Source organism: Natator depressus, chromosome 3 (genome assembly GCF_965152275.1).
Source record: "Natator depressus isolate rNatDep1 chromosome 3, rNatDep2.hap1, whole genome shotgun sequence".
Taxonomy (NCBI): Eukaryota; Metazoa; Chordata; order Testudines; family Cheloniidae; genus Natator; species Natator depressus.
The window spans coordinates 131,531,223-131,546,261 of NC_134236.1; the positions used below are offsets into that span (position 1 = coordinate 131,531,223).

Below are 15,039 nucleotides of genomic sequence, written 5' to 3' on the forward strand. Positions count from 1 at the left end.
CCTTGGTTTGTGTGTGTAACAATGAAATTGACATTTACAGACATTCACCGATAGAAATCTCATCCTTACATGCCTTCGCAAAGCTATATCAAGCTCAGGACACTTGGACATAGTCCATAAAAAACTAAATGCTAAATTGGCCAAAATTGGTTAAAATGAATTAATTTCAAGGTGGAATCTGAAATATGAATCAGTCAGATATGAAGTGTGCAACTTCAGTCCAAAAGTACATTTTAGATCTCCTGATTGATTTTTACTTTAGTATGACTACTTATCTAAATAAGAATTCCCAAGTGCATAAAAATTTGCAGCTCCTTAGATTACAAGCTCCTCTGGGCAGGGACTTTTATTTCTCTTTAAAGCACCTGACAAACTTTGGGTGTTATATAAATAAACATACTCTATTACATTGCATTTTTTACATTTCACGCAAGGATAAATCTCATTCTAAATTTCATTATACAAATTACTACAGAATTAAACACTTGATTTTTTGCAACTGTGTACGGAAGTTGCAAATTGCACACACTGGCTGGCACTAATGAGAATTTCCCATTAAAATAAAATCTCTTTAAAAACATTAGTTTTGCATTTTTATTTGTGTGTGTGTGTGTAGAGTGTATGTGATTTGAATATATCTGTGGTTGCAGTGTGGGTGTGGTGTGTATGTATTTATGGTTATGTATATGTCGTGTGATATGTACATATAATATATGTATGTGTCGTGTATGTTGCACCTTTTTTACTACACAACCCTGATTCATTCCCAGAGCACTGTCCATCCTCGGAACCGAATGAGGCAGGGGTCCTGTAGAAAAAATAGTATATGATCATGTAACTAAATACTGTATACACAGGCAATCTTAATTTCATTTTCTAGCTTTGGCCTACTTAATTTTGCAACCTTAACGTTCTTTTAACATACGCTTTTTTGGATGTAATATATGTATGATGTGCTAAGCTTTGCTGTGTATGTATATATGAGTGTATATATGTGATGTGCAGCGTTGTCAACCTTTGCAATCTTATTGTGAGTTTTGTTACAGTTTGTTTTCCTTAAAGACAGAGAAGCTGGAATTTATGATTAAATCAAAAATCTCTGCTCTTACTTCTATCTATCATAGTTGTGGAGAAAAGCTTGAAAACATGACCTGAGCGCACTTTAAAGGCTCAAAAATCAGAAGACAAATAAAACTTCCATATATATAAATACCAGTCTTATGATTTTTGAACACTTAGGGCTGGCAATACTGTGTGTGTGTGTGTGTGTATATATGTATATGTGTGTGTGTGTATATATGTATATGTGTGTGTGTGTATATCTGATGTGGTGTATATGTATAGGTGCATACATATGGTGTATACATATGATGTATGGAAGTATATATGTGGTGTAAGGTGTGTGTGTGTGTGTGTGTGTATGTGTGTATATAATATATATATGTGAGGTGTGGATATGTCATGTGCGTATGTGTATATATAAGTGATGTGGTATGAGGTGCATGTGTTGGTGTAGTGAATATAGGGGATGTGATATGGTGTGTGTGCGCTGATGTGGGTATATATGTGATCTATGGTGTAGATCAGGGGTGGGCGAACTATGGCCCGGGGGCTGCAGCTGGCCCTTCAGATGTTTTAATCTGGTCCTCGAGCTCCTGCGAGGGAGCGGGATCCAGGGCTTGCTCCGCTCCGGTGCTCCAGCCAGGGAGTGGGGTTGGGGGCTTGCCTCACTCCACGCATGCCATAGCTCTGTGCGGCTCCCAGAAGCAGCAGCATGTCCCCGCTCCGGCTCCTACACATAGGGGCAGCCAGGGGGCTCCGCACGCTGCCCCTGCCCCAAGCACCACCCCCACAGCTCCCATTGGCCAGGAACCATGGCCAATGGGAGCTGCAGGGGTAGTGCCTGCAGACGGGGCAGTGCACAGAGCCAATTGGCTGCGCCTCTGTGTAGAAGATGGAGGTGGGACATACCGCTGCTTCTGGGAGCTGCTTGAGGTAAGCGCCACCCAGACCCAGCACCCCTGACTCCCTCCTGCGCCTCAAGCCCTTGCCCCAATCCCCCTCCTGCCCTCCAAACCCCTTGGTCCCAGCTTGGAACACCCTCCTACACTCCCACCCTTCATCCCCACCCCAGAGCCTGCACCCCTAGCCAGATCCCACGCATACACCAACTCCGTACCCCAGTCCGGAGCCCCTTCCCACACCCTGAACTTCTCATTTCTGGCCCCACCCCAGAGTCCGCACCCCCAGCCGGAGCCCTCACCCCCTCCTGCACCCCAACCCTGAGTTTTGTGATCATTCATGGCTCCCCAATACAATTTCCATATGCAGATATGGCCCTTGGGTCAAAAGGTTTGCTCACCCCTGTGTAGATAGGTGCTGTGTTAGGTGTATTGTATAGGTGTGATGTGGGGTGGGTGATGTGGATGTGTTGGTGTATAGGTGTGATGTGGGGTGTAGATATGTTCGGGTGGGGGTACAGATGTGGGCTGTGTGTGTGATGTAGGGTCTGTGATGTGCGTGTGTTGGTGTATAGATGTGACCTGAGGTGTAGATATGTTTGGGTGGGGGTATAGATGTGTGGTGTGTGTGTGTGATGTGGGGTGTAGATATGTGTGAGTGTGGATGTGGGGTGTAGATATGTGGGGTGTACAGCTGTGATGTGGGGTGTAGCTGTGTGGGTGAGGATGTAGATGTGGGGTGTACAGCTGTGATGTGGGGTGTAGATACGTTGGGGTGTATAGCTGTGATGTGGGGTGTGGATATGTGCGGGTGAGGGTGTGGCTGTGGGGTGCACAGCTGTGATGTGGGTGTGGTGGTAGCTGGGAGTGGGGCCTGTCTCTCCCTGTGCAGTCAGGGCAGAGCGCGGGCCTCGCTGTCCGTGTCCCGGCGGGGGCGTGGCGCGGGGAGCCGTTGGGGCCGGGCGGGGGCGCTGCCGGGCCGCCTCGGAGGCCTCGGGCCAGCTGGTGGCAGCGAGTCAAGCGGCGGGTGCGGGCGGCGCGGGCGAAGGATGTGGTGCGGCGCCAGCGGGGAGAGGCTGCCGCAGCCCCGGCCCCGGCCCCGGCCCCAGCGCGGAGGGCTGAGCCCAGGTGAGCGGAGCTGGTGCGGGCGGAGCGGGGCCGCGGCGCGGGGAGGCGGAGGTGGCGGCGGCCCTGGCCTGTGCCCGGCCCCGCGCCCGGCCCCGCCTTGGGAACCGTTGGCTCGGGGCGGCTCCGGGGTGCCAGGCGCGGAGCCTGGCGGGGGGAGGCGGCGGGAGGCGAGTCCAGCCCAGCCCCGCCCCGGCCCTCGCACCCGGTGCCGGCAGCGGGGGCTGTGTTAGTTGTTATGGGGGCTGCGCTGGCACCCAGGACCCTACTGTGCTCGGCGCTGTACAAGCGGGGAACACGGAGCGGCGCCCGGCCCAGCGAGCAAACGGGAGAGGCTGTGACCAGATAAGCCTCAAACCTGTGGGTGTCTGGTCGGCGTGACCACCGCGCTGGTTTGCTACTGCCTGGGGAGGTCTGGTCTGGGTAGGGTGACCAGAGGTCCTGTTTTGGCTGGGTTGGCCTTTTTTTTTTTTTTTTTTTAAGCTCTGTCCCGGAGTTCAAGTCTTTTGGGGGGGGCAAACTGGGCATTTGTTCCCTTTGTTCTTGCCCTGGCGGGGGAGGGCTCAGAGGGATGTTTGAGCAAGAACGAATGGGACCAACGTCCAGTTTTGCCAAAAAAGGCGTGACGGCCGTAACATTGGCTCGGGCGAGTGGCCATGCCAGGCGGCTCGGGGCTGACTCAAGCCGCCTGGTGTCACCGTTTACCCGGCGTCTTGTTTTCAATTTAGGAAAATATAATTACCTTATTCTGGGTCCTCCCGCCAGGGCTCCCCACTTCAGGCCTTGAGGCTTCCAGTGGGAGCTGCCTTGGACTGGCTTTGGTGGGCTCCTCTTGCTCCAATGTTCTTTTCATCTTGAACAGAAGATAAAAACTGCCAGTTGTCTCACCATAAACACCCAAAAAATCTCAAGTAAAAGAAAAGTTTGGGTATTTATCTCAGGTGGGATGTTGGTGTGTTTCCCTTGCTCATGGTAGGTGACTTAGATTTCAAGGCAGATTGTCCCCTGCTTAAATATAAACTACTGTATCCAAAGAACATTTAAAATAAACTATATTTCTTATTGTTTTCTTTGTACAGTCCTGAGAGTCCTTGTAATGGCACTTCTGCTTTTCCTGCTAACTTGTCTACTATTTTGTTGCTTTTCTAAAACAAATCTGTCTGTGAACTTTATTCTCCTGCTGAGTGTCCTGAAATAAACAATACCTGGTCTTTACCGTGTGTGGATCTCAAAATGTCATGAACATTAAAAAAAATTTAAGCCTTATAACATTCTTGTGGGCTATCATCTCCATTTTGTGGATGGGTCTTTACTCTGTTTCACTGTGTTCTCTGTAACCAGTTGATCAGTTTTTTTTTTTGTTTTTTTTTTTAGTTTGTAGGAAGGCCATGGGGGGAGAGAGCAATATTTTTAAAAGTAGGAAAAGATGTGATTGTAAAACAGCAACAAATTGACAGGGAGACTTAGGAGCAGGGATAATATATGCAGTTTAGTTGTAGCTGTGTTGATCCCAGGAGATTAGAGAGACAACGTGGATGAGGTACACCTCTACCCTGATATAATGCTGTCCTCAGGAGCCAAAAAATCTTACCGCCTTATACGTGAAACTGCGTTATATTGAACTTGCTTTGGCCTTGAGCATTTCTGTTATTAAAGCAGCCCCGCCCCCCCAGAGCGCTGCTTCACCACGTTGTATGCAAACCCGTGTTATATTGGGTCGCATTATATCGGGGTAGAGGTGTAGTATCTTTTATTGGACTGACTTCTGTTGGTTAGAGAGACAGGCTTTTGAGCCACACAGAGCTCTTCACACCAAAAGCTTCTTTCTCTCACCAACAGAAGGGGTAGGGGTAATGTCAGAAATTACTTTTGAATAATTAATATGTCCATGTCCCTTTAAACATGAAGTAGCTTTTTTTTCTTTTCCTCTTGCAGCCCCAGTTCAGCTGTGGTACCTTTCCCTGATGTTATAGATCAGATAAAAACATTAGTGGTCAGCTCTGGGGACTGTTGATGACCCTGGCCCTGGTGATACTCTACCAACTTTCAGCTGTGTTTGTTCCCTGGAGCCAGTTTGGTCTCCTGCTTCTGTGATGCTTAGTACACCTATGGGAGTGTATGTTGGGGGGGGGGGACCCTTTGTCTACTGTGGGAATGCAGTGATCAAAATGAGGTGGAATTTTAATAGGACACCACTGTATTTATTTTATTGCTTTTGTTCACCCAGAAAGCCTGGCAGTTTTGAAATATTATTACAAAATGTACAACACAGAATTTATTGTGTGTATGGAAGAGTTTCCAGCACTGTTGGAAAAAACAGTCTGATTTTCAAACTGTGCAATTAGAGACCTACAGTTTCAGCACACTGGTGCTAGTAGTTAATCCAGAAATAAGGCAAGCATAGTAAATGTAAAGACACTTTTTTAAAAAAAAATGCTACCATCAACATGCTATACTGCTGGTTTCAGCCTTGTCTACACTAAAAAGTTGTACTGCTTTAACCATACCGATATGGTTAAAGCAGTACAATTCCCTCTAGCATGGCTGAAATTATATCAGTATAAAGGCACTTTATACTGGTATAGCTTTTACTCCATGTGAAGAGGAAAAACTATATTTGTATAAATCACCATTATATTAGTATAACTACAACCACACTAGGGCTTTTACTATTGTAACAATTTAGGTTTAAAAAAATAGAATAAAAACCACACCACTAACTGAAATAGTTGTACTGATAAAACTTCTAAGTATAGATCAGGAGTTCCACTAACATTAAGAATGTTGGGAACCCTAATGTAGTTTGACCCCTGGCATTTTAAGCACCATCTCATAACACTGCTATGTTGGTTGCCAGCAGAAGGCCACCCATCCATGCTAGAACTCCCACTATTATTAACACTGGTCTAGCTGAACTAGTATAAGAAATGGTGGGAAATGTTTGAAAAGCTTCCCTACTGTAGGCTGTACCTAAGTGAAGCATTGGTGAGTGGCCATTCCAGCCACTGTTCTGCTTTTCTAGAGATATACTTGGGGTTTTCTTAGGCTAGTGGAACTTTAATATAAAACACTAGACACACTTTTCGTTATCTTTGCCAATATTACAGTAGAGTCTTACTATTTCACACTTACCAGTCCACACCAGTTTTTGTGTGCAAGTTAGATTACAGTCTCTCTCTACTTTTGGACGAAGATTTAAGAGTGCTGTAATGAGGTGCCTTGTTACAAAGATTTTATTACTTTTACAAAATGTACTGCAGAACATATACCATGAACTATTGTCAGTAATTAAAACTAAATTACACTTGTCAAATAAATGAACAGAAAATACATTGTGATGCATTATCTCTGTTTTTTTCCCCTATTGTGTTTGTTCAATTACTTATTTGCAACGATCCTTCCACTAATTAGTGCAAATTAGTGAGGTTCTACTGTATTAAATTTTTCCTGGTTGGTTAAAGGGATTCAACATTTACTTTTATAGTAGTGGCAGGGCCTTGTTTTCTTCACTAAAGTTTAGGCTGTGGTGGATTTCAGACGTTATAGATTTCAGAGTAGCAGCAGTGTTAGTCTGTATTTGCAAAAAGAAAAGGAGTACTTGTGTCACCTTAGAGACTAACCAATTTATTTGAGCATAAGCTTTCGTGAGCTACAGCTCACTTCATCGGATGCATACTGTGGAAAACTGTAATAGAGGCACTGATAGTGGCTCCATAGTTAAGGTTGTCTTAGGCTTTTCCTGTTGACAGGACTTGTAGGCCCCCGTGGAGCTGAAATGGTGGATTGTTTTAAAAGAAACCATAGTAAAAAGTACTCTTGAAGGGGCCTTGGTCACTGGCAGGTGTGCCTGAGAGGAGAAAAGTGTGTGTGTTTTTTTTTTGTTTTTTTTTAAAAGTAGACATTTCAGAAATTTTGTATGGAGTCTCAAATTTCATATATGTTTTGCACAAATAGCATCTGGAAACTTCAAAATTCACTCAGGCGTTAGCGTTACCCACCTTTGAACTACAAACTCCATTTTCTTCCACAGAATATTTTAGCTGTTCTCCGTAGGAAAATAACACAACACACACTTCACCAGTTCATGCATGTCCCTACATCTATGGATGTGAATGGTGCTGAGGTCAGTGAATGTTTACGTTGTAATGTTTGTTAGGAATGTGGTGTGTTACTATACATAATGGAAGTTGTTTTAAACTTATTTATATAGCAGTGGGGTTGTGTTGGATTTAAGATATCTTGGAGAAGGATAGTTTAACTGGACATTTTCTTGCTCTTAAGGGTTTTATGGGGCTCTATGTGGGCACATATGATATGCCTACCTGCATCAAGTCAGCTCCAGTATTGTGGTCTGTGCACACCAAGGTCCAAATAATCTGAGTTCCTTCTTATAAATTCTACATGTAATGGGTAAAAATTGTTTTATTAAAATATCTTTCCTTAGCGGTGTTACTTATAATGCCTGGGATTAACAACAATAATAAAAAAGAAAAAAAATCTAGTTTTACATTTCACCATATTTTTCACCATTATGCTATCTATTTTATTTTATTGTTGTTTTTGTTTATTTAGCAAGTTTTAAGAAGTTTACAAATCTTTGCCATGGAAATATCGGAAGGAAAATGATCATTACAACAGTTATATTTTGTTTAAAGAGTCCTTATACAGTCATCAGACCTTTCTGTTTAACAGGCTGTTACCATATTACAGAGTGAGCATCATTACAATACCTCATTTCTAGTGATTTTTATTAAATTGAGGGAAGTCTCTATATACACATATTTACCAGACCAGGTATGTCTATCAAATGTTAATATTCAAATTCTAAGTATTTATCTGTCCATTTTACTGGGTAAATTATCGATGTGTTACTTTTTCCATAACCACAACCTCCTGTGTTTTTTTGAACCATTCCTCAATAGCTGGGCTATTTTTCTTTTTCCAGTGAGAGGCTGCCAATAGTCAAGCAGCTACTAGCAGATGAGAGATTAATTCTTCATCTCCTTTTGTATGACCATTTCTACTAGGAAGCCTCAGCAGGATTTTACCAAAGGATGATTTGGTAATAAATATTCAATATTTTTTGGTATTTGGTTACGGACTGCATCCCAATACTCTAATGACTAGACATGTCCACCATATATGCATAAAATCTCTCTTTTTTTTTTAAACCCCAGTTTCTCCAACATTTATCCTCATTCAGTCTCTCTCTCTCTTTTTTAAACTGACTGGCATGAGATACCACTGAAACAGTATCTGAAAGAAATTTTCTTTTATTGTGCTACAGACTGAGATTGTTGGTCCCCTTTTCTCTGTCAACCCTATTCCTCTGTCTGCAGTAATTTGTCTATCCACATCCTTTTCCCAGTGTTGAACGCTTTTTTGTTAGGAAAGCTGTCTGCAAAGATTGATATAAATGTTTTAGGTTCACGGTGTTTGGGCAGTGAAAATAAACTACTCACATGCACTTCCTGGCTTACATGTATGAGCACAGTGCTGCATCATCTGGGCTGCAAAGGCTTGCAAAGAAACGACATACAGACATACCGTCTTTGTTCATTTTTTTTCTCTCTCTTTAAAATGTATAACATTTTTATTCGCTTTTGTTCTTTTTTTAAACAAAGACTAGATATTGATTCTAAGCTACTGTATCTGATGTTTTGTGGCAAAGACTATTTACACTAATGCACAGTGAATACAGAAAAGATAAGACCGAAAACACAGCAAATAATATTTATTATTTTTGAACACACTAAACAGATGGTTAATTATAGCTGTATTCAAGAGTTAGGCACTCACTGTTTGGTTGTTTTGTTCACCATAACTTGAGCTTCCAACATTTACGGGACCATCCAACCTTTCAGATAAGATTTGCTTCAGAATATACAACCCCACTGGTACCCCTCAGGGGCTATGATTCCTTCATTTCAGCATTCTGACATTTTTGAGCTTTCTCTTTATTCTCTCTCTGTCTCTCTATGAAGGATAGGCAATCTTCAGCCCTCTCTAGTTTAAAATCAAATACATATTAACTCCCTCTGTTGAAACTGGTTTTCTTACCTATTTTGGAATATGAGACCCAAAGGTAAAGAGAAAGCAACCTTTCTCTTGGAGTTGCCATAGTGATTTCTGAATTTACCCCTTAGCACGTTGTGTATTTTTTTCAGAGACTAGTCCTTTCTTACTGTGCCGCTTAGATTAGGATTGGAGACCATGGTGTGTTGTAATACTCTTCATTGTTCTGGAGGAAAGGCTACTGCAAAACCCTTTATAAACTAATTTATAATGGGCCTCATTTATAATGTGGCCCATTATAAATGAGTGGATTTACACTAGGGAAGAGTTTGGTCCACTGGGACTGAGCAAAGCATACTGTGGCATCCTTAATTTGAAATATATTTGGTTTTTAATTTGATGTAATTTTCATAAAATGTAACCCCCCCCCCACAACACCTTCTCTCAGAGTTAGCTTTGGATGAAGTGAGCTGTAGCTCACGAAAGCTTATGCTCAAATAAATTTGTTAGTCTCTAAGGTGCCACAAGTCCTCCTTTTCTTTTTGCGGATACAGACTAACACGGCTGCTACTCTGAAACCTGTCTTTATGGATACAGTTTCATTTACCAAATAAAATTCTTATCTGGAAAAAAGCTTTAAGACAAATGTCTTTTGATTTAAACTATTAAAAACATATGGCGATTCTATGGGAGGAAGTGTCAGATATTTACAAGTTTCTCATTAGTTTACTTTGAGAACTATATTAGCATAGCTACTGACATTAAGGTACTTCCAATATATTGGTGATGGAAATTAAAATAATATAATGCCCAATTTAAAGTCTGCAGACACATAGCAATTCTATAATGTGCAGATCTGAAATATAATTTCTTTGTTCGGTGTAATTCCTTAGAGGAATATAGTACTTGGTTTGCACCTAGCTCTCTACAGAAGATCTGCATGCTGCAGATCAGAGTACTGCATTATACCTCTCAGCTGTTCCTTCATTTTAGACCCACATTTACCTCCATCCCACACACCTTCTATTATCTAACTTTTAAAATAGTATATTACTAGTTGGGAGCCTGTCTCACAATGAACATAATTCGTGCTACCCTCCAGCCTCCCCTCTTATCCCCCCTCCCTTTTCCTTCCTCTGTTGCTGCCTTACAGACTGGTCATTGTTGGGTTGTATGACATGCATCAGAGTAAATAATCTAGTCATTCCTTTGCTCCTCTTGCTTTCTCTCAGTTTGTTTGCATACTGCAGCCCTGGTGGGTAAAAATCTTAAAACTTTTGTATCTCTTTAAACAAACAAACAAACAATGCAAACAGCTGTTTGTGACTTGTCCAGGATGGGGAGGGGGAAACGTGCATGACTAATAGCTTATATATAGCACTTTCCATCTACCAAGAGCTTTACCTACATTTGTTGATTACACTGAATAGCATCTCAATAGGACAAATTGGAACTGGAATAGTAATTTGCTAAACCATATATACATAGGTTTAGGTGATAGAACCTTATTATTAGGAGTTGTATGAGAAATGCAGCATCATGAAAATGAGGTGTATAACAAATGTTATTTCATTTTAAGTTGTTTTGTCTTGTCTTTTCTTTATAGTGATACGTGGATTGTTTATGTTGAGGATTTAGATGGGGAGAATGAGTAGGCTATGGTTGAAGGGATTTTTCTTGGAGTGAAAGTTCAGCAGGGTTGGAAGTCATTAATATCAGGAGGTGTCATAATGCTGAGTGCAGTCTTCTCTCTTTTTGAGGATGAGAGTGTTAAAGCTGAGAGAGGTTGGATGAAAGAGTTTGTATGTATGGGTGTGAGAGGCTCTTGAATTCTTTTCTCTGCTACTTTCAGGGTAGTGGGGCTGGCAGGGTAGGGTTGCTGAGACCAGGGAAGTGGGTGATTGTTGCTGTCTGTCTCTATTTAGACAAGGTGACAGTATGGATACAGTGGGGAGGAAAGGTGCAATGGTTGTTGTAACAAGGGGGATTTTTGTTTTGGAGAGGGCTGGCATTGTAGAATGTTGAAGAGACCTGTAAGTGTGAGAGATGGTTGATGTGAAGTAGTAGTGAGTGGGTGGTATATTAGGAAGGTTCTGTGGTTTAATAATGACTTTTGCAGCCAGCCCTGGGGTTCACTGTTCAGGTACCCACCTGTGGCGCTTGCATCCCTTCGATGGGTACGGTCAACTGGCCAAGATGGTGGAATAGTGCTGCCATGTGTTGGAAATACGGATTTCTGGGACTAGGGAGGAAGGGATATGATGGTTCCTCAGTCCTTTGGTAATTGGCAGAGGTAGACAAGGTAGTAATAGTTTTGTAAGGAGATAGTGTAAACCAGGAACAGGATGTTTAATCTGTGTTCCTTTGGTTTTGCTTATTTCTCTGGATACTGTGTTATCAGGAAGCTAAGATCCCAACCTTCGGTTAATGGTAATTAACCTTCATTCGTTGGGGGGGAAAAAACCATCAATGATCTATGATCAAATAAAAACAAAGGTTTCTAACTTTGCATGTATTACCACAACCTGGTTGGATGATGTTGCTGGGATGGTTTTGCCTTGTGCTCACTTTGGTTGATGATATCCTCTTGATGATGGATAAAGATCAAGTGTGCTTCCTGTAATGAGTGGGTGGAAAAGAGTTTTAATTTGCAGGTAGTTGGTCAGCAGGGTTCCTGTTTAAATGATGATTTTAATGTTGTTGGGGTTTTGTTTTGTATTAATTATATGTTAGAGTGCATAGAGTCTTTTGTAGATGACTTTTTCCTGTTCAGTCAAAATAAATTTTTGAGTAGGGGATACATTTTCTTCATCATGTATCTAGTGTTTATTGAACGGCTTCTTTCAGGCCTTTTAACTTGGGGCTCTAGTTTTGCCCAGTTCTATAGAAATTACAGTTACACCAGGCATTTTTTTTTAAATCTTCATCTTGCAACACATCAGAAGGTTTCCAAACTGTGGTTATTGATTCCATAGTAATCTGTTGACACTTTCTGGGTGGCTCACTGAATGAAACATTTTGAGAACCAAACAGAGGGGAGGTGGATCCATGATCTCTCTCTAATACATGGGTTTGCAGAACATGGTGACTACAGAACTAGTAAAACTATAAAGAACAAACAAACTTCAGACAGGACAACAGTAGCTATTTTCAATGGAAACCACCAAAATTTCAAAGATTATGCACAGCCCTAAAACTTAGTCGGGATAGTGATACTTTATAGCGCTTTTGATCCACAGAACTTAAGGTATTTTACAAAAGCGAGTAGACTTACGTTTATTCGGCTTACCCAGGTGCATGTGCCCCCTTTTATTTATTTATGCATTTATTTATTTATTTTAAAGCAAACTTGACAGGCAGTTTGTCCAGGGTGCAAACTAATAGCTGTCACAAATTTAAAAACAAAATTTCAAACAGCGTAAATATGAGAAAATAGCATGTAAATTGTGTGCTAGTCTGTTTTAATGTTAAACTCATCAAATTGACTTCTTTCCTCAAATATTTTTCATTTTTTATAAACTAAGGGATATGTTAAGTCGTCTCATTTTAGCATAATTATGGGAATGAATGATTTTAATCTTAGCTCACTGCATTTTACATAAAGGTATGTAATTTGATTATATATAAAATGGTCTCATGTCTTAAAACCACAGTAAAAAGTGAGGAAAGTTTAAAACTTTTAAAAAGAGGATTAAAAAAAAAAAGAGGCAAAAGGAATTAAGTAGGGAATAAAATAAACCAGAACAAATAAAGCTACCAAAAATGTGTGGCTGTGTGCTTTAAACACACTCTAAAGCAACAGGAAAAAACAGTGCACAATTTAAAAATTGGCGCCACTTCCTGCAGCTCCCATTGGCTGGGAACGGTAAACCGTGGCCGCTGGAAATGGCAAACCGTGACCACTGGGAGCTGAGGGGCTCCGTGCCTGCGAATGCTCCAGGTAAACAAAACGTCCAGGCCTGCTAGTGGCTTACCCTGACAGGCCAGGAGTCAAAATTTGCCAACCCCTGAAATATAGGGTCGGTTTATGAAAGGGTCATACAGTTTTTGCTATTTTTACCTATCCATCTTGGGGGGGTCGACTTATAAACGAAGGGCTAATGAACGAGTATATATGGTAATTGGTGTTTGTTGAAAAATTATCTACTTCGGTTTGTAGTGTATCACTCATTTTACTAACCTTCTAACACTGTCCCTTTCTTGTTAAAGGAATATGGCATCAATGCACTGGTCTTTCACTATCTTTTGCATCTGATTTGATACATTATTGTAGTTTGACATGGAAAAGATCTAATTAGATCATAGTCTAGCTGAATGTAATTTTTCATACAGGTTGTATTGGATCTTTTGTAGTGTGTATTCTAAAGAAGTACAGATAACTAATGGAAAACTACAGTTCCTGGAACTTGGATTTCTAAGTCAGGTATATTTTAGGATTTTTTTTGTCCTCATAAAAATGAATTCTTAATATGTTAATATGTAGCAGATATTTCCACTGATGCGAACAGGAGAATATCATGTGTAACTTATAATATCTTTATAAGTTCTAGTATGCCACAGTGTGGCCTTTTGATTTCTTTTCTTATGACATAAAATAGCATCTGTGTATGCTGAAATTCAGTATTTCTCTCCGTATATCCTCATACCCAAAGCGGGCATTCTAACCTTAAAAATTTTCTCAGTTTTACAGGAGTTCATCTCAGTCCTTTTTCTCTCACACGCATCTTTGCTTTTGACTCTGACTTTCAGGTATCTGAGCCCAAGGAAGAAAATGGCCAAATTTCATGTCTACTAAACATAACTATTACAGAGTTTTTCTTCTGCAAAAACTGAAGCATCAAAGCTGATCATAATTTTCATGTTCTTAGCACATCAAGAAGTTGGTAGAGCTTTAAACATCCTTCTGTAAGACTGCTCATGTGAGCAGTTCCCACTGAGTGAAAAATTCTTTAAATTGTGGAGCCTCTGCAAACCATTTCAAAACTCCTTTGGGTTTTTCTTTTTCCAGTTGTGTTCACAGTCTGAGCAACAGTCAAAAGGCTTTCAGTTTAAGGATAATGGCCATGCTGTTCTACTGGAACAGTCAGTAGACCCCCTTTATTTTATCAATGGAAGAACCCACAAGAAATCTCTGAGTCAGATATTTTATTAAATCTCATTTGCCCTATCAGATATGAGAATAAGTACAGAATTTCAGGCATCTTTAGGTCATGTTCACAGAACAAAAGCTTATAACATGATTTGGTCTTTTGTGTGGACAGGATTGAATCATGATATAGCCATATTAAAGAATCATGTATAAGTAGAGGCTAGCCTGTCACTTCTGGAGTCATGATTTTAGTTTAGATTGGTTTAGATTACCATTGAAAATTTGTCTTAAACTAAGTCCTCGATGAACTGTTTTTTCATAACATGAAATCCCACGCAATTTGGTTTAGTTACTGGTTCTACGTCAAGCACGCTGTGTGACCTCGGGCAAGTCACTTAATCTCTGTCTTGTCTGTTTACGCACCTACAAAATGGATGTAATAATACTGTCACGCATCACAGAATTTAGGAGGTTTAATGTCTTTAAAATACTTTACACTCCTTGGAAGAAAAGGATAATAGAAGTAAAAAGTAGTATTGTTTATAACAATGACTTTCAAGAGTTCTATGCCTAAAGCCAACACGAACAACTCTGGTAGAACACTAATACCTTTCTAGGCTTCTGTATTAGGCATAGTGCCAGCATTCATCCATTTGTTAGCCAGCTGTTGCATCCAAAGACCCTGGATTTCCCCCAGTGCTTTGCAAATTATCATTTCTAATTTTAAAGTTAATGTGTCCAATTCAGACTGGTGTAAGCATCAAATCGGTAGAGTTGCACCCACTTGCATCTGTTCTGAATTTGTCCCAGACCATTTAGAGCTTACCTTAAGGGAGAGTAGAGAAGTGA

The 15,039-nt window shown here is 41.0% G+C and overlaps 1 protein-coding gene and 1 long non-coding RNA gene across 5 annotated transcripts in view; one reads left to right on the forward strand and one right to left on the reverse strand.

Annotated features, from left to right (window-relative positions):
- Window positions 1–527: 527 nt before the first annotated feature.
- LOC141985093 (uncharacterized) lies at window positions 528–8,940 on the reverse strand. The gene is made up of 3 exons (XR_012638871.1): window positions 8,886–8,940; window positions 3,829–3,939; window positions 528–808 (listed from the first exon to the last, which is right to left on the reverse strand). It is a non-coding gene; the product is annotated as an uncharacterized LOC141985093 (long non-coding RNA).
- DISC1 (DISC1 scaffold protein) overlaps window positions 2,960–15,039 on the forward strand; it is a 357,679-nt gene continuing 345,599 nt past the window's right edge. For all 4 annotated transcript variants that reach the window (XR_012638870.1, XM_074948838.1, XM_074948839.1 and 1 more), the window contains exon 1: window positions 2,960–3,089. Coding sequence is in view for 3 of the 4 variants with exons in the window: in XM_074948838.1 (XP_074804939.1) it covers window positions 3,011–3,089 (79 nt within the window). In the remaining variant the exon portion in view is untranslated. The remainder of the gene's footprint in view (window positions 3,090–15,039) is intronic.